This window comes from Balaenoptera physalus (genome assembly GCF_965194825.1).
Source record: "Balaenoptera physalus genome assembly, chromosome: 6".
NCBI lineage: Eukaryota > Metazoa > Chordata > Mammalia > Artiodactyla > Balaenopteridae > Balaenoptera > Balaenoptera physalus.
Window position 1 is genome coordinate 81,988,173 of NC_138885.1, and position 25,194 is coordinate 82,013,366.

At 38.0% G+C, this 25,194-nt stretch overlaps 1 protein-coding gene across 8 annotated transcripts in view; it reads left to right on the top strand.

Moving 5' to 3' along the window:
* Nucleotides 1-25,194, top strand: part of LOC309663364 (small membrane A-kinase anchor protein) — a 285,507-nt gene that overhangs the window by 167,012 nt on the left and 93,301 nt on the right. For 2 of the 8 annotated variants that reach the window (XR_014265200.1, XR_014265201.1), the window contains one exon: nt 8,224-8,254. Coding sequence is in view for 1 of the 8 variants with exons in the window: in XM_082467354.1 (XP_082323480.1) it covers nt 8,224-8,254; nt 17,026-17,061 (67 nt within the window). In the remaining 7 variants the exon portion in view is untranslated. Of the gene's footprint in view, nt 1-7,225; nt 8,255-8,282; nt 17,134-21,258; nt 21,344-25,194 lie in introns of those variants that run through there. The other 6 variants (XR_014265199.1, XM_082467354.1, XM_082467349.1 and 3 more) reach the window with 6 other exon arrangements.

Here is a 25,194-nt window from a genome sequence, read left to right on the forward strand (position 1 = left end):
ACTTTGGACAAATTAGGAAACCTTCATTTCCTCATCTGCAAAATGGAAATGTTAGTCAAGTTGTGAGGACTACATGAGATAATAGTGTAAAGTACCAAGAACAGTGCCTGGTGCCAAGTAAGTGCTTAATAAATACTAAATATTAAAATCATTATCAACATCTAATAGCAATAATACCAGTAGTGCCTAACAATATTCATATCACTAATACTGATTTGTATTAGATATATTTTTTAAATTGAAAATTTATAAATTTAACTTTTGTAAAGGGAGGGATGGGTATATATGATATACACAGAGGAAAATCTAAAGCAAAATGACTAGAAAACTAGAGAGAAAAAAGTGTGAAAAAGTCTGCCAAGCAAATGCTAACAAAAAGAAAGCTGGGGTCATGATATTAGTCAGACGGGATGACATTTAAGGCAGAAAGTATAATACAAGATGAAGGAGGAAATGTTATGATGGTAAAGGGTCTACAGAAAGGATATACCTTTCATAAATCTTAAAGCACTGAATAATGTTATACTAAAAATACATGAAGAAAAACTTCAGAACTACAAGAAAGATGATCAGAAACAAAATAGTAGTGGCCTAATTTAATTCACTTCATGGATCAAGCCGTCAAAAGTTGGTAAGGATGTATTTGAACAGTGAAGTCAGTGAGGTTGATGAAATAGATGAAATAGATATCCTGTTAACTGAAAATCAACCTTATTTTTAAAAGCTCATGAGACATTTACCAAATTGACTATACATTGGCCTGCATACACACACACACACACACACACATACACACACACACACACACACCCCCCTCAATTAATTCCAAAAATTAGAAATAATCCAGACCACATTTTCTGAAAACCATGCAATTTAACAAAAAATGAATGACCAAAATAAAAATGAACATCTCCACTACTTGGAAATATGAAAACTATTTAAAACAACCTTTGGTATAAAGAGGAAATAAGACTGATATTACAGAATGTGTACAAGATAATAATTAAAACATTACACACCAAAACCTGTAGAATATGACTGCTGTGTTCAGATAGTCATGGTTTCAAACATGAACACAAGAAAGAAGAAAAATAACATAGTATTTAACTCAAAAAAGTAGAAAATGAACTACAAAACAGACTGCAGATTAAACCTTAAAAAGCAGAAGAGAAATAAAAAGGTTAAAATCAGAAACAGCAAAGCAGTAGAACTGATAATATGAACCTATGGCCTGTTTCCTTAAGGAGAAAAAAAAAACCCAATACACTAGCTAAGCCAGTCAATATTAGAAATTCCAAAGAAGGCACAAATATTCTAAATCAGAAAGGAGAAAGAGAAATGATATACAGACTCCGTGAGAGAATTAAAGAATTAAAAGAGTATACTGCAAAATTATTATGCAAATAAATTTGAAGACCTGTGTGAAATTAATATATAGATTGTCTAGAAAAAAACACAAACAAAGAAGAAAATGGAATAATCACCAGAGAGCTACTCTCTGAAAAGCACCAGTTTATAGATGATTCTTCAAATAACATACAGTATTTTTCAAAATAGTGTTTTGAGGTAGGCATTTTTTTACTGAAATAGAATAGTATAGAGTGCATACTCATAGAGCAAGTATTACTATTTGAAACTTTTGTTACAGTGCATGTGTTTATGCCAGATCTCCTTTTAAAGATGCATTTCTTACTCTGGGTCACAATAAAAATACCCTGAAAGCCACTGTTCTAGAATTTTAGTAAATTAAAGAGTAAAAATAAATTCAGAAAGCTTACCAAAAAAATTAAGCTACCATAATACGGATGCTAACACCTGGCAATGAAAGCAAGAAAATAAAACTGACCCCAATTTTTAAATTAAATATTAGCAAGTAGAATTCTGCAGTACATTGAAAGAACAATATACTGTAACGAAGCCCAGTCATTCCAGCAGTGCAAACAAGGTTCAATATCTGAAATCTCTTTCAACATATTATTAGGTATTTAGAAAGAGGGGGAAAAGACAAGATCATCTTAATTTATTCCTGTAAAGCCCTTGATAGAATTTAAATAGCAGTCCTTTAATTAGGACCATTCCTTATTAAAAATCTTTCAGTAAAATACTAGTAGATGGATATTTTCTTGAAGTGATAAGCCAGCATTAATGCTAATGATGAAACACTGTGCATATTCTCATTAAAATCAGAAGTATGTTAAAGATACCCTCAGCCATAACTATTACTTGTTCCTTTTCTGGAATTATTAGCCAACACAAATACACAAGATAATGGAATAAGGCATACATATAGGACAAGAAAAGGCAAAGTTGTCATTATTTTTGCAGGTGGTATAATTTAATGCCTATAAAATATAAATAATTGACAAAAATATGTATATTAAATTCAGTAAGGTGGTATATTACAAAACTAATGCACTCTGAAATCATAGATTTTCTTTATACAAAAAGTAATCAATTAGAAAATATAATGAACAAAAAAGATGCCATTCAAAATAACAGTCAAAACTAAGCCAAAGCAAGTGAAAACACCCAAGGAGAGAACTCAGCTAGACATATGCAGGCCCTACCTTGCTAGTTCTTAACCCTGACTGGGGTTAAGCTCTTAATAAATACACAACTCCTGTGCTCTACACCAAATCAGTTAAGCCTTTGCTGATGGGGCCTAAACATCTGTATTTTTTTAAACTGTCTAAGTGATTATAATGTACAACCAGGGTAAAAAAAACCACTGCTCCATATGAAGAAAATATTAAAACTCAAATAATAAATGGAAAGACATACCCTATTCTTGAATAGGAAGACTCAATGATGTATAAATGACATTCTCTTTAGTCTATAAATGCAAAGTAATTTCCAATTAAAACATCAGTTAATTTTTAAATGTAACAAATATTTCAGAATAGCTAGGTAAATGTTGATGAGAAAGAGGAATGAGAGAGAATTAGCATTAATGGATATGAAAACATTTTAACGACCGGTAATTTAAAATAGCATGGTATTTATAGAAGAATTAAAAGAGAAGTGAAACAGAAAAAAAGAATGAAAAATAGACACAAGCATGTAAGAAAACTGCTTAAGTGATAAAAGTGTCATTTTAAGTTAGGCCATTAAATAGATGGATTATGTATTGGCATTGGGACAGATATAGCCATATGGACCCCTGGCCACTAGATTGTAATCTCCATGAAGATAGGAACAATTTCATATTCACCAAAAATTTAAATCTCAGAAATGAAACAGTATGAGAGTAAAATGTGAGTGTTTTTTAAATACCATAATGTAAATTTTGGACTGGATATCATATAGTTCAAGCATGTATAGGTCCATGAATTAGTTTGAGGTTTTCTTTGCCATGATGAAATTTAAAATTAACTAGGCCTATTTATCAATCTTTTCTATTGTAGCTTGGTAAATATGCCCAGATAAAAGTTTAAATTTCAGCATGGCAAAGAAAACATCAAACAAAGTCATGCACAATACAAAATATTTTCCAGTTTTTCTTGTGATTATTTCTTTGACCTCGATTATTTACAAGTATGTTGTTCAGTTTCCAAATACTTGGAGATTTTCTAAATATATTTTTGTTACTGATTTCTAGTTTAATTATATTCTAATCAAAGAACATACTCTGTATGATTTCAATCCTTTTTCATTCTTTGAAGCTGGTTTGATGGCCCAGCAGATGGTCTATCTGGATGAATGTTTCAGGAGCACTTGAAAAGAATGTGTATCCTGTTGTTGTTGAGTATAGGGTTCAAGGTGTCAATTAGGTCAAGTAGGGTTGTTTAAGTTACGTATATCCTTACTTATTTTCTATCTACTTATTCTATCAATTACTAGGAGAGGAGTTTTGAAGTTCTGTCAATTTTTGCTTCATGTATTTTGAAGCTCTGTAATTGGATGAAATACATATCTACAATTGTTATGCTTTCGTGATTAATTAAATTGACTTTTTTTGTGGTTATGAAATGTCCCTCTTTATATCTGGTAATATTCCCTGTCCTGAAATCTGCTTTACCTTGTATTAATATAGCCACTCCAGATTGCTTAGGATCAGTGTTTGCATGGTGTATCTTTTCCCATCCATTTACTTTCAACCTATCTGTGTCTTTATTTATAAAGTGGGTTTCTTGGGAGTTCCCTGGTGGTCTAGTGGTTAGGATTCGGTGCTTTCACTGCCATGGCCTGGGTTCAGTCCCTGGTCAGGGAACTGAAATCCTGTAAGCCATGTGGTGCAGCCAAAAAGAAAAGAAAAAGAAAAACATTACAAAAATAAAATAAAGTGGGTTTCTTGTAGACCAGATATAATTTGGTCTTGCTTTTTAAATCTAATCTTGCAACCTTAGCCTTCTATTGGGAATATTTAGATTATTTACATTTAATGCAGCTATCAGTATGACTTGGTTTAAGTCTAGCACGTTGCTATTTGTTTTCTATTTGTCACACCTGTTCTTTGTTCCATTTTTCTTCTTTTTCCATCTTCTTTCATATTGAGTATTTTTTAGTGATTTATTCACTATGCCTGATTGTTTCATTTATGTAGTGGTTGCTCTAGAGTTATAATGTGCATCTTTAACTTATCACAGTCTACCTTCCAATTAATGATATTTTACTGCTTAATGTATAATGTAAGAACCTCATAACGATGTACTTCCATTTCTCCTGTCCCATCCAGTTGTGTAGTTGCTGTCATACATTTTACCTCTACCCGTGTTATATATTCCCTAATACATTGTTACTATTTTTGCCTTTAACAATTAATTTTATTTAAAAAGTCTTTATGTCTATGCATATATTTATTAATTCCAGCACTCTTCATTCCCTTGTGTAGACCAGGATTTCTCACACTCAGCGCTATTAACACTTTGGGCTGGATAATTCTTTGCTGTGGGTGACTGTCCTATGCATTGCGGGATGTTTAGCAGCACCCCTAGCTCTACTTATTAGATGCCAATAACAGCTCTCCCCCAAATCGTGCTAACCAAAAATGTCTCCAGACATTGGCAGATGTTCCCCAGGGACAAAACTGTCAACAGTTGAGAACCACTGGTGTAGATTGAAGTTTCTGTATGAAATCATTTTCCTTCAGCGTGAAAACATTTTTTGAACATTTGTTTTACTTCAGGACTGTTGGTGAAACAGTCTTTCAGGTTTTTTTTGTCTGAAAAAAAGGCATTTTTCACTTTTATTTTTGAGGGATATTTTCACTGGGTGTAAAATTCTCTATTACCATTATTTTCCTTCAAGTATTTTAAAGATGTCCTTTTACTGTCCTCTACATTGCATTGTTTCTGATGAGACATCAGTGGTAATATTTATCATTGTTCTTGTATGTAGTATGTCTTTTTCTTTGACTACTTTTAAGACTTTTTCTTTATCATTGGTTCTCAGCAGTTTTAATATGGTGTGCATTGATGTGGTTTTCTTTCTGTTAATTCTGCTTGTGGTTCATTGGCTTTTCTGGATTTGAGGGTTTGGAGCTTTCATCAATTTTGGAAAAAGTCTAACCGTTATTACTCATATATTTTTTCTTCCCTGTTCCTTTCTAGGACTGTAATTGCACATATATTAATTAGACAATTTGATGTTGTCCCACAGGTCACAGAGGCTCTGTTAATATATTTTTCACTCCCTTTTTCTCTGTGTGCCTCAGTTTTGACAGCTATTTGGTATCTTTCTGGTTCATTGATTTTTTTTTCTGCAGTGTCTTATCATCTATTAATCTCCTCAAATGACATTTTCATTTCAGATATTGTATTTCATCCCTAGAAAATCCATTTGGTTCTTTTTTATATCTTCCATTTCTTTCCTTATTATGTTCATGTTTTCTTTTAAAACTTTGAGCATATTTATAAAGACTTTTATAATTTTTTAAAATTAATTAATTTATTTATTTTTGGCTGTGTTGGGTCTTCGTTTCTGTGCAAGGGCTTTCTCTAGTTGTGGCAAGCGGGGGCCACTCTTCATAGCGGTGTGCGGGCCTCTCACTATTGCGGCCTCTCTTGTTGCAGAACACAAGCTCCAGACGCACAGGCTCAGTAGTTGTGGCTCACGGGCCTAGTTGCTCCGTGGCATGTGGGATCTTCCCAGACCAGGGCTCGAACCCATGTCCTCTGCATTAGCAGGCAGATTCTCAACCACTGCGCCACCAGGGAAGCCCCTATAATGACTTTTAATATCCTTGTCTCCAAATTCCATCATCCATGTCTTTTTGTGTGTGTGTCTATTATATTGACTGTTTTTTTCTCCTCATTTTGAGTCACATTTTCATGCACATTTGTATGTCTGCCAATTTTTTATTGGATGTAGGAAATTGTAAATGCTATGTTATAGAGTGTCTAAATATTATTTTCTTTCTTTAATGAGTGTTGAAGTTGGTTTAGACAAGCAGGTAAGTTACTTGTAGATCAGCTTGATGTTTTTGAGGCTGACTTTCAAGTTTGCTAGGGTGGGTCTACAGTAGCCTTTAGTCCAGGCCTAGTTTAATCTAATTAGGAACATATGACCTATTTGAGGTCATTTAATGCCCTGGATACTCAACAAGTCTTCTACTCTGGCTGGTCAGAACTTGGAGCCCTTTGTGACCTTGAAGAAGTGTTCAACTTACAGTTCCCTGGTTGTTCTTTGCCTGGCCCATAAAGTTTAACTCTATTTGCAGCCTGTTTCAGATTCAAAGGAACCCTGTGCAGATTTCTGGAGTCTTCCTTTGAATAGCTCCCTCCTCACTGGCACCCCACCCCACAATATCCAGCGTCCTCCGCCTCCCCTATTTCTGATCTCTGTTTCCCCAACTTAGCAAGATTATTGTACTCGGCTTGGCTTCACTTCTCCACATTGTGATCCAAAATGTGCCTCCAGAGCAATTCTATGGATCATTCATTTGTTTCCCTTCTCTTAGGGATCACAGTCCTATTCTGTCTGTGTCCAGTTTCTGAAAGAGTTGTTTTGTATATATTATCCTGTTTTCTAATTGTTTACAGCAGGAAGGCAAGTACAGTACCTGATAACAAATGTGGCCTGATGTAGAAGTCCCCTTGGAAGACAAACATTACAAAGAGGGGGAAATGAAACACTTATGAGGGGAAGAAGCCTAAATTTCTCTTACCTTCAATTACCCTTAAGAATAAGAAAAAAGTTAACAACCCATTAGAAAAATGACAAAAAAGAAATACAAATTTCCAATAAACCCTTGAAAAGATGCTCAGCCTCACTCATAAGTAAGAATAACATTAAAATATCAGTGAAATACCATTTCTCATTAAAGTGCTAGAATAAGCTTTGGAAAATAGCCCCCTCTTTCCCTCTTGGTGGGAGTGTAAATTTTAATTTTTATACACTTTGTAGGGCATTTTGACATTCTCTTTCAAAATTTTAAATGTGCCATGCCCTTTGACCCAACAATTCTGTTTTCTAGGATTTTCCCCTCAGATCAACCTGCACAAACTCTCAAAAATATTTGTAGAGTGTATAATGTTGAAAAGTTGAAAATACCCTACATGTCCAATAATTAGAAATAAATTAAATAAATTATAGTATATCCAGGCAAATCTGTGTGTATGTACTGACATAGAAAGATGAATATAATATACTAAGTAGAAAAAGCAAAATTTAGAACAGATTTTATAACTATGAAAAAAAGAAAAGTTACATTTAATATATGTATGCTTTCTCCATAGATATTTCATCTAATCCTATGACTTTAATATTAAATATTTGCTGATGCTTGCTCCAGACTCATATTCAACAGTCTGTTACATCCCTTTTGGATAGTTAATACGAATTTCCAATTTAACATGCCCAGTTACCAATACTCTCCTCCCCACCCAGTCCTTTCCATTTCACTACGTGGCACCATCATTCAACCACTTGCTCATGTCAAACACCTGGGACTCGAGGAATTTTTCTTGATAAGTTCCCAGCTCCACACTGTTCAGTGGCAATAAAGGAGTCAGAAAGCTGGAAGGTTAATAGACTATTTCTTGGTTGAGGGATAATAAAATAGCTACCACTTTTTTCTTAGCTAGCAATAAATTAGTCACTGAATCAGATACTTCATATACATTATTTCATTTAATCCTCACTACATCTATAAGGCAAGTGTTATTTCTCCATTTTATAACTAGAGTTTAAGATTTCAGGTGATAATGCTTTAATGAAAAATGAGGGGTGTGTGTTAGTGTGTTTATGTATAAATCCTCTCATGTTTCTCTTTCTTTGTTGCAGCCCACAGGTCCTGCCAGAAGACAGTTACCAGGTACTATAGATATCCTGAGAACACCAATATGGTCCCAAGGAAGGTGCTAGTGGAAGCATATCAGGCACTTCCTGTGAGGTGCTGATTCTCACAGGAAGGTGCTGATTCTCACAGCTGGTGTGTGCAGATAGGCCTCAGATCTCACTCTTAACCATTTCAAATTCTGTGATTCAGGATTCATTCTTCCTCAGTTATATAAAAAGTTGTCCTTCTTCCTCAGTTATATAAAAATATTAGCTGGCTCTATGTGTAGAAGGATGTCATTTTTTTAAAATAAGTGTATTCAGCATGACATTATTTAGTCAGCAGAGTTGCAAGCGAGTTTTGAAAATTAATTTCATCAGATGCTGTGCTAAGTATCAGTAACAAAAAAAAGTAATAAAGACACGATGCCCCTGATGACCTCACATTCCAGTGGGGAAGACAAACTTGTAAACAGATATGTTAAAGTAGGAGGTGGTAAGTGCTCTTCTGAAGACTGAGCAAAGAGCTGTCAGTGCAAAAGCACAGAGGACTCTGCCTCAGGAAGTCAAGAAGGTTTAACAGAATAGGTGACATTTGAGCTAGATCTTGAAGGATGGGCAAGAATTTGCCAGATGAATGAGATGATCTCTATATAAAGTGCCTAGTATAGGGCCAGGCAGTTGGTAGGACCCAATAAATGGTAACATCTAGTTCCAGTCAGAAAAGTGTCCCAGGTAGAGGACACAGGTCAGTTCAATTCAAGAAGCATTATTGAGTACTTTGTATATGTCAGGCACCATTCCAGATTTCTTAGCCCTTTGTGCCAGGCACATCCTGTGAAGACAAATAATTACACAAGGGTCTGGTGTGAGCCATGTCCAGATCTACTATTTATAGACTTTGCTCTCAAGTTGGAGCAGGGATGTTTGTTTTAACACCGCTGACACATTCCATCTTGATTGCAGCCCCCTACGGCAGCACTGACAGCGCTGAGACGTAAGCGGCTAAAGGCTGTTCCAGGCCCAGCTTCATGAAGGCAGTCATGACAGTCTAGTCTGTCTCCCCCCTTGTGTTGTGGGCCACTTTGATCTGTACTTGGATCAGGTAACAGCTCTTCCTCATAGCATGGATGGAAGAGTCCAGATGCCTGCATTTCTGTCCCAGCTCATTGGCCCCGTGGGGGCCACCTGCCCTCTCTTCAATAAGCCCCTTTATCATACCCGATCATCAAATCTTGATGCTTTATTCTTCATAGCAGAGTACGGAATAGTATAGAATAAATAGAATCTACACTGTTATTTGAATTTGTTATACTAAACACAGAATGTATACATTTCCACATCTAAAACAGAATATTTCTAAATTTAAGGAACATTCTGTAACTGTTTTCAATGGCTGTTTTACTAGCATAGATTACAGACAATGGAAGGAATGTGCCAGGTGTTTCACAAATGTTTTATTTAATTATCACAATTTTATGAGATAGGAATTATTATAACTGTTATACAAACTAAGAAACTAAGCCACAGAATATTTAACTTATGAAAGACTAAAAATAGTAACGCTTGGATTTGAAATCAGTTCTATCCAACTCCAACCCCACTTTCTTTTCTCTATAGCAGTGTCCAGTTTTAATGCTACCATTTATTGTGTTTCTACTACTTGCCAGACACAATGTGAAATGCTCAAATACATTCTAACTTGCATGAATTTTTTTAAAGTATAACACTAAGTACCTTGCTAAACCAGCCAGCATATTATAGCTCTCAGCTTCAAGCCTAGGTCTGATACTCAAACACCACTGGTTCTCAAACCTGGGAGTGCATTGGAATAAAATGGGGAACTTAAAAGAAAAGCCCTACCCACCCCCCAGAGTCTAATTTAATTGGTCTGGAGTAGAGCCCAGGTGATTTTAATGTGCTGTCTGCTTTGAGACCATAGCTCTCAAAAGTGAATAGGAAGCTTGAGGTAAGGCCTGCTTTCATTTATCAGGGTAAATTGGTGGAAAATGGGTCTGGTGGACTATTTTTAAAGTGAGTGTATTTCCTAGAAAGTACTAAAGAACACAGAGGAAGGAATGTGGGCTTTGGAGTAAGAGAGACCAACTTTGAACCTTAGCTTTGATACTTTCTTACTGTGTGGCCCTTGGCAAGTTATTTAGCATTTTGTCAAGTACTGATTCTGAAAGGAGTAAAAGGTGTCTTTGAGAAGAGGATTCTATCTTGGAACAAATGGAGTGAACGCTGCCTCTGGTGGCCTGGTACTGGGGGGCAGTCCGCACACAGTACATTGAGAAGGCCCTCTCTGCCCCCCATGCCCTCTGCCGATCGCTCCCCAAGCCAGCGGGGATGATTCCTTAACTGTCAGGCCACATGGCATTGTTGAGAGGTGACCAGGAAGGGAGGATTCCCTTTTAGCCTCCGATGCCAGGGTATGGTATGTATGCTTAGGTGGGAGGGAAAGGGGAAGAGTATTTTTAATGTTTTATATTAGATCTGAAATATATTTTACAATAGAAACAATGCCTGGATGGTAATTAGGCTTCCTGGTTATTCACTTAAAGCTTATTCATAATTTTGCCAGAAATAGACTATATTTTATATACAAATAGCACTGTATTTCAATAACCTTTTGGGGCCAATAGGCTTTGAAGAATTAGTGTGTAAACATAGCCATCATTTACAACATTGTTTCTATGAGAAATATGGGTCACTACTTGGGACTCCAAGAAACTGCTTCTTTCCTCTCTAACTCAGCTTAACAAATATTGTGCCCACTGGTCATCTAGAGAGAGGGAATGAAGCAGCTCAAAGAATGCTGTTTGTCTTCCAGAGTTTAGCAGAACTCTTTTAGCTACTGATTATAAGATCACAACATACTTGAGGTCAGGGCCCATTTCTTTCCTTCATTTGTATCCCATTTCCTCCCAAGCAACCTAGCATGTAATATGAGCATATAGTGTACATTAACATATACATAGGTTAGATTTGAAATCAGTAGTGATCTCACTGTCAGTGGCAAACAGGACACTGGTGGTCCATTACCCTTCAGAGACAAAATGTTCCTCAAATGATCACACTGTTTCCTGGAATTGGGTGCCTTCTAATGACAAGAATTTAGGAGACTTAGTGGCTGTTACAGTGGAAATTGTAAGAGCTGTGGGGTGGTTCTGATTGCACTGGAAAGCTTACCTAAAGGAAATGACAGAATCAGAAATTTACATTTTTAATTCCGGGCACTGTCAGAGAGTCAGAAAGCTTCCTTGACTACCTAAAAAAAGTCTTATTTCTTGTACCAGTGGGGCTGAGGTACGCAAAAGACAAACCTAAGTTTGATTCTGCAACTTTATGCATTACGATGCAGGCTTTCTAGGCATTGATTAGGAGAGGGGGATCCTGAGAATGGGAATACTTGGATAGGTTCTAACAAATCCAGCTGCCTTGAATCGCCAAATCCCACTGAGTCTGAGTTGTCAATAGAAGCAGTCCTTCCTCCTCTGTCTGATAATCTTAGTCTCTCTCTGCCTTATAACCTGTTTTAATATTACCTGAGGTAGTCGATTTGTCAGAGTTTAAGGAATCTCCTCAAAGTCAAACCCACTACTTCTCATTGCTTCCAGACCCAGGCCTATTCCATAATTAGATTCAGATACTGAAGACTTGAGGGAAGAAAAGGAAAAGAAAAAAAAATATGCATGATGATTGTAGTCCTTATTTCTACACAGTTTATGGGCCATAGTTGGTATTTGCAAGTCCCTTCGTCCACTACCTTTTCCCTGTTCCCTTTGTCTTCAGATAATACTTTAGCTAGTTGTGATTGTTTGTCAGTTAGGGTGACCTAAACTTCCATCCCTGAAAAAGCTGAACCATTAATGGTTCTTGCTTGGCTTGGGTTGCTCTAATCTTCTAGTAGATTTTACCATGGACATGGGAGTACTAAGAGTTGCCCAGAAAATCCCTGGGCTTCCAGACATAGTCCTCCCTCCCTTTGCTGTGCAGTACTAATCCTTCTCCTACTTTATAATTAGAATTGATTGCCCCAGCCAATACAGTAATCCCCTGTTTTGCTTGCTGGTTCGGTGGCATGAAGAACTCAAGTGGCTGATGTGGCAGTCTCAGCTCCCATTCAGTGGAACTCTTCTGGTGTTTCCTAGAAGAAGTATTCCTCCTTGGAAACTAAGAGCATAACATTGTGGGACTGGAGATACAAGTTATGTGATTAGGTCATTAGCAATTATAATGAAGGGGCCACAACTCATTATAATTCTATATTATAAGTAGCCTGGCTATGGGAGAAATAGCATTATATATTGGTTTCTGGCTCAGAGAATTCAGGATAGCTTGTGGGACAGCTCCCCAGTCCCACAAGTGGTAACATAAGTGGGTTGTCAATAGATCATTCCACCATTCTATCAAGGCAGCTTCTCCCTATGGACATGAAACCATGTCTTCAATTCTTATTCTTTTCATGGAGTTCCTTAGTCAAAAGAAATATTTTATGGGGCTCTAGGAAAGTAAACAAAGCAGTTTACTCTAGCAGAAACACTATAGGCAAAGAAGGCAAATCCAAATCCAGGTGGTGTCTTTCCTCCATGACAATAGAGGTTCAGTGTAATCCCTCTGCCATTAGGTGGCTGACAAGTCCTAGAACTGATGCCATTTTAGGAGCTCAATGTGGATTTCTGACGTTGATGAGATAGGCACTAATCAGTGCAAGTAGCCAGATCAGCCTGGGTGAAGGGAAGCCTATATTCTTGAGCCCACACTCTTGCCAGGCCCATTATCAAGCACCAGGGTGACTGGGGAAGACAGTAACTGATATCTGCAAGATTGGTCATACTGTTTACTTGATTATTGAGGATCTTTTTCAACGGATACCTTTTAGTAAGCTTCTTTATAGGACACAGATATCCTCACACTGCCCACTCTGAGAGGTCCATCCGTATAACTCTTCTTCAGACTTCCTTTTAACCAATCTCCTAATCCTGTTTCTTCAAGCCCCTGACTCCTTAGCCAAATAGCACTTGCCCATAAATCGATGTAGATCTCTACTTCTGTCCATCTCTCTGCCAAGCAGAGTGGACAGTCAGGTTTTAATATCTACATCATGAAGTCTTCTACCGTGAGGTCTTGCCACCTTCTCAGGGGCAGCCTCAGAGCAGGCTGTACGGTGTGAAAGCAATAAGCCTCTATACCCTTTCTAGTCTGAATGGAACAAACTTCTATCTTGTTCTCGTTGCTTAAATCCCTCCTCTTCCTTCCTCCTCCAGGGTTCCTAGCATAATCTTTTCTATAAAAGATAAGAGGAAATTTTTAAACCTCAGATAGCTTAAGTTTTCCCCATGCAAAAAATTCCCCAAGTTAAAAAAAAAAAAAAGAATCTGGCTATCTGCTTGAATAGTTGGAGAAGAAAAAAATTACAAAGAAAATAATAAAAATAATATCTCAGAAACTACCTATACACAATTCTTTGTTTTTCAAAGCTCTTTAAAATACTTTATCTTATTTGAACCTCACTGAAACACAGTGAAGTAAATATAGCCAATATTGTACTCATTTAAAGATCACAGAACTGAAAATGTAGAAGGAGAAAAGTGGCTTTGCCAAAGTTTCCATACTAGCTGAGAATATAAGCAGGGACCAGGAACTTGCCTCCCAGTACAACGATAGGAGAGTGAATGCCCCATGGTCATGATATGTCTTGGGAGCTCTGATTTATGAAGTGGAGGAAGAGAGATGTTGACTGAAGGGAGAAAGATGAAGAAGCAGAGCACTCAGGAACAGGTGACCCTAGTGCACTGAGTAGAAGGTAAGAGTCAGAGTTAGGCTTTCCAGAGAATCCTGGTATAAGAGCAATTCCCATATGTGTGATTTCATTTTTGTCCTTTTTCTTAGTATAATATCAGGAGATTTTTACAGATGAACAACAGGCAAGGACATAAAAAGCATACTCAAGCCCAAAGAAATATTTCAAATATATCAAAACAGCCGAGGTGGGGAACATAGGTAACCTAGTGAAGGACAGAACAACTTAACATTCCAAAAATACATTTGATTCTGATACGATGTTGTATAAGCTCATAAAGCCCAAAGAGGAAAGAAAAAAAAAATGAATGTCATGTTAGTATGGATTAGAAATTTCTCTTTTCAGCAAAACTGAGTCTTAGCTAACCAAATCAAGTGAATAGTTTATTTTAAAATCAGTTTAAGTTCCTGAGATTTTGCTTGGCCTCCTCATTTTGTGTGTTATAGATACTTTTATTTGTTGTGACAGAAAACTCCACTTGTATAAACAGGCCCAAGAACTGGACAGATGTCTTTATTTCCTGGTAATCCCAGCTCTGTGACCTAAAACAAGTCATTTAAACTCTGTGGGCTAAAGGCCTATTTCATCAGTTATGAAATAAAGAGAGAATGCTAGATGCTCTCTAAGCCTTCTCCCAGCTTTCGAGCTCAATTATTCTGTGAAAATTGTAATTATCCTTACACAGGCCCTGACTTGGGTTCTTGAGTTTAAAAATAAAAAGATAGGCTCCAGCAGGGGTCACTATAGTCCCATCGAGCCCTAAGTCTGACTCTCTTTCATGTAGTTTACTCTGGACATCACATCTGCCCTTTGTCTTGATTTTCTGTTTGAGGCCACACAGACCCTCTCTGCACCCAGGTATTATCTCAACTGATCTTCAAATGTATTCAGAAAACCCACTGCAAGTGTTTTCTTCTTCTGTTTCTTTTCCTTCATTGTATTTATTTAATTTTCCAGTCACAGGAGATCATTTACCTCCATTGTCGTGGAGGTCCTTCAGGAGAATTTATTTTATTTTAATTAGCTATGTCAGATTTTTCACCTCTTAAAATTGTGGTGAATCTAAAATAGTATATATTTCTTTAAATATATGAGATTATATTAAAACAAAGCACAAACTTCAATCCTATTTTTTAAAATCTATGAACACCTAAGAAAATGCATTCACCTTCTCTAGAACCCATCCATCCCTGAGAATTCTAGAAGTCTATTAATTGGTTATACTCCCCTATAGTTATTTTGCTATATACATAAAAGGACGAGTTCATGTATCCAAGAGTAGGGTAAGGATTTCAGTGACAGCTCTAATTTCAAGTACCCTGTCCATTGTCAGATTATACCATATGTTTTTGCTCTGAAAAGATAGTGACTGTACATATAACGTAGAGAGTCGGAGATCAATCACTGTGTGATGCTGAAAGGCAGGCATCCAACAATGTCAGTGTTACTCCCAGAAAATTTTGGGATTAAGTCCTTAGTCTTAAATCCTAAATCTTAGGACTCTTTAGAGCTATGATTCAATTTAGGACTACTCCAGAGGGGTTGAGTCTGCCCTAAGGCCTCTCCCCAAACTCTATGTGCTTATGCAAAACCTGACAATGGCTCCATTGTGCCAGGAACCAAAGAAAGTTAACTTCTTATACCATGAAACGCAATGTCTCTGGTCCTTTGGCATGATGTATGTGGCACCCTTATCACGACACTGCTTAGCCCAAAATAGTTCTTACAAATGTATGGTAGGCACATTTAACCTCATCTCCCATTTCCTTTCTCATACATACCTGCCTGCCTCTTTGAGAAAGATTGACATTGTCCCTCTCAGGGGCAGCACTAGCTGCTGCTGCCATTTCCAATATTATTATTTTAAAGTCCTAGTCTAGGCAGATCATTGTGTTTCTTTCCAACTGTTAATAAGTAAGGAAAACCTTCCGTAGTCTCCTTCCACAGTGAATCAGGGATGACCTGGTGACAAATACAGTGAAAGTCGTGGTATGTGACTTCTGCTACAAGGTCATGGAAAGCATTACAGCTTCTACCTGGGTCTCCTGGATTGCTCGCTTTGGGGGAAGCCAGCTGCCATTCCTCAAGCAGCGCTGTGGGGAGGAACTGAGGTCTCCTGACAACAGCCAGTACCAACTTGCTGACCACATTAGTGAGCCATCTTGGAAGCAATTCTTCCCAAGTGGATTGAGTCCACTCTCTTCTCCAGACTTCCTCAGGACAGCCTTCTTCTCTCCACTTGCATATAACCTCAAACTACCACCTCGGTTTTGATTTTATGTGATCATACTTATTTAGCTGCCACAGCTAACTGATAAAATTCACTCCGGAGGAGTTCCAGCCTGGGTCAAGTGGGTACCTCTTGTCCAGTCATCTGTGGCCTGGCTTGGAGGTACATAGTATAGATAAGGCTGGGATGCAAAGGTAGAAGGCAGTTCCCAGGGAAAGGTGTGTGAGCTGAACAGGTCCTGCAAAGCGTTTCTACCAGTGTCCCATCCAACTTTTCTCCTAGCACTAGCACTTCCCTTAGCATAGTATTGTACTTAGCACACTATAATCTCATTGCCTGCTTGATTTTAGGAATACACTCTAGCCCATAAGAATATACTCTATCCTACTGCAGATGCATCCCCAGCATCTAGCACAGTACCTGGCACATAGTAGGTAAAAATAAAATTGTGTCATAAAGGTATATCCTCTGTGAAAAGACTTGGGTATTTTTACTGTACAGTTGCTACCACATTGGTAGAAGAACCACCCACATAATTGAGAACTGAGTTTTTGCCTAGTATTTCCAAGTATAGAAAATGCCTATGAAAATTCAACCATGTATTGTGTTTAAAAAGAAATCTTTTAATGTGTAGATCAGATAACCTCTCAGTGGTATACGTTTGCATTCAGGGATGGAAATAGAAATTCTTTTTAAGTTTAGTTCTAAAAGACTAAAAAAACATTATGAGCAGAATTTCCAGTTTGACATCTTATATATGAATTTATTTCAGAAAGTCTGTTATCTCACCGGAATCCTAACGCTATGATATTTTGATAACAATTCAAAGGAATTTATTCAAGCTGTACCGAAATGTGTCACGGGTGACCTATTTATCAAGGTAAGAAACTGTTTCTGTCTCTTAAAGTAAAAGATAATTTATTTTTATCAAACTAGTAGAGTTTATCCTCTTTTATTAAAAAAAATCACGAATGGCCCAAGTGAAACCATTTTAAGGACTAAAGAGGCCATAATGTATATTGGTGATTACAAAAGCCCTAATCGATGGTGTAAACTGTGTCTCTTAAAATTCTAGAGGCCAAATGTTTTTTGTACCAGACTATCCCTATGATCCCTTTCAACTATGTGATTTCATGATTCTAATAATAAATGCAAATATAAATATATTCCATAAATTTATTGACATAATTTATTTTATAGCTTATGTGTTTTTGAATAAGTTTCATGAACAAATATAAATATGCTTAAAATTCTGGGTTTCTAAAATGGTTTTTAATACCTGACAGAATATGATTTTGAAGTAATAACATATTCATCATGGAAAATTATGAAATATAGAAAGTACAACAATAAAATAAAAATCATTCATAATTCCTTCATTTAGGAATAATTACTGTTAACATTTTGGTTTATCTACTCAGTAAATAACTAAAACTAACTGACTACAATGTGAATATTTTCCCAAGTCACGAAATATTTTTATACATGATTGTTTAATGACTATATGTATTATGTCATATTACTATTTGACTAATCAATACTCTACTGTAAGACATTTAGGTTCTTTCAAATTGTGTCATAATAGCATTTCAAAACATATCCTTGGTGGTAAATCATTTTGTAAATACACACATATATTTTTAATAAATACATTTTTAAGAATTGGAATCATTTTTCCAAATTATCCTTTAGGAAGGTATGTTGATTTAGGTGTCTAGCAGGAATATTCAGAAGCGGCTGTGTCCCCCAAATCCTTGCCAACCCAGAGTAATAGCCTTTTAAGAATTCATTGTCCATCTGATCTATAAAAATGTTGTCTCCTTGCGCCAGAGATAGCTCTGTACCTGATCAGAGGAGAGGATAGGCTGTTAAAAGCAGAGTTCTGTTGTCTAATTCTAACTTCTGTGAATAGAATTTCACTTATATTGGGCTCATTGCTAGAAGCAGAAGAAAAGGAAAGTACTAGAAAGGCTTTGTTGTCGATTTTTCATTTTTAAGCCTATAATAATGTCTCTATTCATAAAGATGATGCTCTTCTGGACCACACATCTACAGAAACCTCAAACCATAGGTAGAAATATATATATATGTACAGATATGCATATCAGGACATGTTTACAGCTTTTAAAAAGTCATTAAATCCTAACCTAAAGTAATAGTAATACATGTGGCAACAATCAGAAAATAAATATTCTTGGATGCCTTGTAGCATAGTTAGGGGGAAATAGAGTTTTGTTTAAAGTTATAGAAGTAAAGATTTGTACCCTTGGCCCCAGACTTTTTAAAACTATTGTCTGTAACAGGATAATGTTTTGTTTTCATGTCTTCCTTTCTTCATCCAGAATTTCACTCTATTTGGGGGTCATTTTAATTTATGTGGTCTCTTCATTTTCATTCAGTCTTTGGGGGATAAGTTTCCTGTAATCTCCAGGTCAAATTTGGCCCTGTGTCTCATTGTGTTGTTAGTAGATTCTAAACACAGCTGTCAGTGTATTTTCACTTTGGGATTTCCCTGGCTTGGCAACCTGACCATGGGAACTTACAGAAGAAGGTGGGAAAACATCTGGAGGCAGTCAGAGAGGAAAGCCATCTACTCACCCACTCACCTCCAAATTGGGCCAGGAAGGGCCTGCCCTCTTTCCGTCTTCCCCTGTCTGGTGACCGGGCACTCAGTGCAGCTACTTAAGTAGCAGCTCTCTGACTAAGGATGAGGGCCTTGCTTTCTCTAAAGCTCTAATTCCTGCCAAGAGCTTCCATCTTCCCCCAGCCATGAAGAGGGCGAGCTCCTACATTGCTTTAGTTTGACCTCAGATTCTGTAGACAAAATTTGGGTGAATGTGGATCTTGTGGCTGGAAAGTAAGATGAGTGGGCTTAAGCAATTGGAAAGTATATATGCACTAACCTATAGGGATTTTCTAGGACATCATTTTCAGAGATATATATTTTTCAAAGGTATTAACAGAGGGGATGCATGTGCTATTTGGGGTGTTTAATAATAAAAGGTAGTGACCCCTAGTGCCTTTTATGTGCCAGAAGTTTTCCATATTATCTCTAATCTTTTCTGCAATCCTATGAGGTTGATACTATTACTGCCATTTTGTAGATAAGAAAACTGAGCTTCTGAAACTTAAATCATCAGCTTAAAATCACAGAGCTACAGAATGCCAGAACCATGATTTCAACCACGGCCTATCTGACTATCAAATCTCCCACTCTTTCCATGCAGTTTTAAATTTTGTTTAAAAGGGGGCCCAGAAAGTGGAGTTCTAAGTTTACAAGTGTTTGTTCTTATGTTTCTGGCTGTATGTGCAGGATTACTTCATTTTTTATTGTGAACCATGTTTTCCAGCAATCAGAGGATTAATTACAGGATGTTTTCTTGCCAGCAAAGTCTATTGAGCTGAATCATAAACATTGCCTTCTGTCACTATTCATAATTTATTCATGGATCACTGGTTTCTTATTAGCATTATATCCGTTATGTATTTTGAATGATCCTTTCAAGGCTTTTGGGAGGGTGTTAAAGGAGAGGTGAGGAGAGGCGTTTTAAAGATAGCTTTAAGTAGGAAACAAATGATTACTTTATCTGAATGAGTCATTCACGTTCTGCTGGTCCAAGAAAAATAGTATTCGGAGAAAGTGAGGGATAAAAGAGTAAATGACCAGAGTAATAATCCATGAGAGGCACTGAATATAATTCCTACAAATCGCAGAAGCTGAAAAGAATTTTTGGTTAACATCAGAAACAAATATGATGGAAACTCAAGGGTTCAGAGGAGCGGGGCATCTGTATACATATACATTATCTTGTTTATTTATTGAAGTATAGTTGATTTACAATATTATGTTAGTTTCAGGTGTACAGCAAAGTGATTCAGTTATATATATTTTTTCAGTTGTTTTCCATTATAGGTTATTACAAGATATTGAATACAGTTCCCTGTGCTATACAGTAAATCCTTGTTGTTTATTTTTTTGTATGGTAGTGTGTATCTGTTAATCCCATATTCCTAACTTATCCCCCACCCCTTTCCCCTTTGGTAACCATAAATTTGGTTTCTATGTCTGTGAGACTGTTTCTCTTTTGTAAATAAGTTCATTTGTATTATTTTTCAGATTCCACATGTAAGTGATATCACATAATATTTATCTTTCCCTGTCTGACGTACTTCACTCAGTATGATAATCTCTAGGTTCATCCATGTTGCTGCAAATGCCAATATTTCATTCATTTTATGGCTGAATAATATTCCATTGTATGTACGTACCACTTCTTTATCCATTCATCTGTTGATGGACACTTGATTGCTTCCATGTCTTGGCTATTATAAATAGTGCTGCTGTGAACCTTGGGGTGCATGTATCTTTTTGAATTAGAGTTTTCGTCTTTTCTGGATATATGCCCAGGAGTGGGTTTGCTGGATCATATGGCGACTATATTTTTAGATTTTTGAGGAACCTCTATACTGTTTTCCACAGTGGCTGCACCAGTTTACATTCCCACCAACAGTGTAGGAGAATTCCCTTTTCTCCACACGTTCTCCAGCATTTATTATTTGTAGACTTTTAGGTGATGGCCATTCTGACCAGTGTGAGGTGATGCCTCATTGTAGTTTTGATTTGCATTTCTCTAATAATTAGAGATGCCGAGCATCTTTTCATGTGCCTGTTGGCCACCTGTCATATACATTATCTTATATCATATCATATTGAAGGTATTTATTACAGGGATTTGACCTTGCTCAGTGGGGGAGCTAGTTAAGCAGTCTCTGTAAGGCTGCTGTCTTCACATCTGAACCTGGAACTTGAAGTCCACGGCAGGCATATGGGAAGGAAAGATGGATATAATGTAGGAGAGAGCAAGAACCAGCCAGAACCCACAGCTTGAGACGGAGCCCACAGGATGGGCCTGCGTCAGCTCTTGTTGCAGCTGCCCCTGGTGGGTGGGTGGCCTGCAGAAGCCGGGTCTTTCTTCACGGAGCTAAACACCCACACCTGGCGCAGGATTAGGAGAAGCGGAAGAGCCAGGGGAAGGTGAGGCGGTTTCAAGCAGCGCCCTGGGCCTCACGCCACTGAGGAGAGCCAGAAGGTAAGTGACCCCGCAGCGGAGCTGCTCCTTCCCTCTGCCCTGCACATCGCCCACAAGAATCTCTCTTGGGGGGACTTCCCTGGTGGCCCAGTGGATAAGACTCCGCGCTTCCACTTCAAGGGGCACGGGTTCAGCCCTGGTCAGGGAACTAAGATTCCACAGGCCGCAGTGGCCAAAAAAAAAAAAAAGACTCTCTCTTGGGGCCCACGCTAACCTACAGGAAAGGAAACTCAAGAAATTTAGTTCAGCTAGCCAGGTTAACACATTACAGAATCACCACACAAAACAAAAAGAATATTATGGGTATAGCACTGGAAAAAAGGGCAAAGTACTATTGGCCAAAATAAAATGAACTCTTCCTGAAGCTAATTAAGGTGCCTCTGACTAACAGCACACAGCCGTTCTCCATGGGGGTCTTGCTGTCTCCCTGCACGTTGCCGGGTATGAAGCACAGATCACATAACCCTATTTCAGGGAGTTTGCTGCCTGCCTGTATGTTGGCTTTTCTCTCTGCTATTAACTAATCTCCATGTTCGGTTTATGCTTGTGCTCTGATATTGCTTTATCTTTCCTCTTCCCAGACAATTTCCTCCTCAGACTTCCAACTCTCAAAACTTCTTCTGTGCCCTTTGTATTAGTTTCCTACTACAGCTGTAGCATATTACTGCACAAATTTATCTTAGAGTTCTAGAGTTCAGAAGTCTGAAATGGGTCTCACTGGGCTAAAATCAGGGTTTGGGCAGAGCTGTGTGCCCTCTGAGGGCAGTAGGGGAGAATGCACTTCTTTTCCTTTTCCAGCTTCTAAAGATGGCCCACATTTCTTGGTTCATGGCCTCCTTCCATCTCCAAAGCCAGTGATGGCCAGTCAGGTCTTTTCATGCTGCATAAGTCTGACACTGACTCTTTTGCCTCCCTCTTCCGTACTCAGACGCTTGTGATTACATTTAAATCTCCTTAATTTAAGGTCAGCTGATTACTAATCTTAATTCATCTGCAATCTTTTTTCCCCCTTGCAGTGTAGCCTACCACATTCATGGATTCTGGGGATTAGGACATGGACATCTTTGGGGGAGCCATTGTTCTGCCTACCACACCTTTCCATTCTTGTCATGGCCTAGACTATCTGTAGACTAGAACTTAAGAGTAGTGTTTCAGGTCCTTTGCTTTCTACCTTGCCACAATCCTTACCTTGAGGCAGTGAGCACAAACTAGCTCTTTATAGGGGCAAACACAAAAGGGGAGAAAGAAATACAAGGGAAAAATCAATTAATATTCAGAAATAATTTCCTACTACCCAAATAACATTCCATGTTTCTGAAGATCAGCTGGATGGCAGTTCTTATCTCTCCATGAGACTTTATTGAGCAATAGTCCTGGCTCCCATGAGGTCTAATGGAATGGCTGGATTCCTATTGCCCAAGTGATAAATTTCTTTATTGTTTCCAAATGCATTCTCCTTGGCACTTGCTTCTCCACGCAGGGAAAAATCCCACTTTTCTTTAAGACTCACCATTCAACTCTCTTCTCGTTGCTGTCATTTACCAGCTTGCAACTGCCCGCCCCCTTCACTGAAGGCTATAGCCCCTCATTCAGTTTTCCTTTCTACCACACTCCAGCAATCATCAAGGAAGACATTCTGTAATCACTTTATTTTTAATCATCTCCTCCTTCATCCATCTCAGCTGCTGTGGAGAGACATTTATTGCTCACTAAATATCCATGTGCTCTTTTAAATTCCCCAGCCCCACTGCAAATAGATGGGGCCATATGACTACTTCTGGACAAAGGATTGTGAGCTAAAGTGACATGTTTTGCTTCCAGACCAAAGCATGTAAGAACTCAGTACAGTTTTTTCATCCCCTGCCATAGAAACCTGGAAGCTATGTGTTGAAATGGCAGCATTTCAAAATAAAACAGCATGAGTGATAAATAAAGCTTTGTTTTATTTGAGATTTTTATCTGAGATTGGAGTCAATCTTTTAATGCAGAATAGCTTATATTATCCTGACTATTACAGCCACCATTCCCAGATTCAAACTCTGGAACTCATCACTGGAAAGTTCCACCTTTGAAACCACTTCTAGAAACTTCACATTCTTAGTTTATAGACTCTGATCTTTTTGGCTTGCTCACTTGGATCTACAACTACTTCACTTGCAACTTTCAGTACATTGACCATTCGTCTTTGTTAGTGTTACTATAACAAAATACCACAGACCAGGTAGCCTATAAACAACAAAAATTTATTTCCCACAGTTCTAGAGGCTAGAAGTCTGAGATTAGGGTGCCAGCATAGTTGGGGGAGAGTCTTCTCCTGGGTTCATAGCTGGCACCTCCTCTCTGTGTGCTCACAAGGTGGAAGGGGCTAGGGAACCCTCTGGAGTCTCTTTTATAAGGGCACTAATTCCATCCATGAGGATCCCATCCTCATGACTTAAGCACCCCCCCAAAAGCCCTACTTCCTAATACCATCATCCGGAGGTTAGAATTTCAACATATGAATTTTGGCAGAACACAAACATTCAGACCCTAGCACCATTCTACTATCTTCCTCTCATCATCTCTTTCCTATATTTAGTTTCCTCCCTTACTCAGTGTATATTCTATAAGCCATCATCTTCGCCAGTTTCCTGTCAATATTCTAATTTACCTTACTTCATTGTCTTTTTGTAGCACCTGTCAAAGCCCCAAGCTGACAAAGCCCAAGCTGAATGAATCCAGCTACCTGTCTTCTCTGTTTGTACCCAGACTGAAGAACACTAGTAGAGAAAAATCATATAAACTAGCAGATTTCTGAGCTGTCAACATTCCCTGGAAAGCCCAGTGTGTATTTATAGTCAGTTCAATCTTAAACTTTCCTCAAGCCTCTGCCCTTCTGCCTACCATATTACAGGGAGCAGATGAACTCACCTTCTGCTTTACGCAGAAAGTAACACACTATCAGAGAACTACCACGACCTTTCAAAAATCAACTTTACAAACCTATCTGCATCTGTCCCCATTCTGTCTTCCTTCCCTCTTGTTACAGTGCTGTCCCCCTGTCAAAGACCAATCCTTTTACCTCTGCGCTTAATTCCTATCCCCTTCCAGCTTCTCAGGAACTTTATGTTGTCAGTTGTCCTTCCTCTCATAGTGACTTCAGTCTTCTCTTTGATGTCCTTCCTATCATCAAACATTCTCAATCCATTCCTTCTTTTTAAAAAAATTTATTTATTTTATTTATTTATTTTTGGCTGCATTGGGTCTTTGTTGCTGCGTGTGGGCTTTCTCTAGTTGCTTCGAGTGGGGGCTACTCTTTGTTGTGGTGCGCGGGCTTCTCACTGCGGTGGCTTCTCTTGCTGTGGAGCATGGGCTCTAGGCGCGCGGGCTTCAGTAGTTGTGGCACGTGGGCTCAGTAGATGTGGCTTGCGGGCTCTAGGGCGCAGGCTCAGTAGTTGTGGCGCATGGGCTTAGTTGCTCCTGGCGTGTGGGACACGGCTCGAACCCATGTCCCCTGCATTGGCAGGTGGATTCTTAACCACTGCACCACCAGGGAAGCCCCTCCATTCCTTCTTTAGGAGAAAAAGCTACCCTTGATATAACATTTCCTTCCAGCTGTTCTTTTCTTGGCTCTTCTTTACCTCTACCCAACCATTAGGTGATGGAATTCCTCAAGGTGGATTACAAACCCTCTTCTCTTTTCAGTCTACACTCTCTCTTTTTTTCTTTTTGTTTTTGTTTATTTCTTTGTTTTATTGAAGTATATTTAATTTACAATATTAGTGTCATGTGTACAGCATACTGATTCAGCATTTTTACAGATTATACTCCATTAAAAGTTATTACAAGATAATGGCTATAATTCCCTGTGC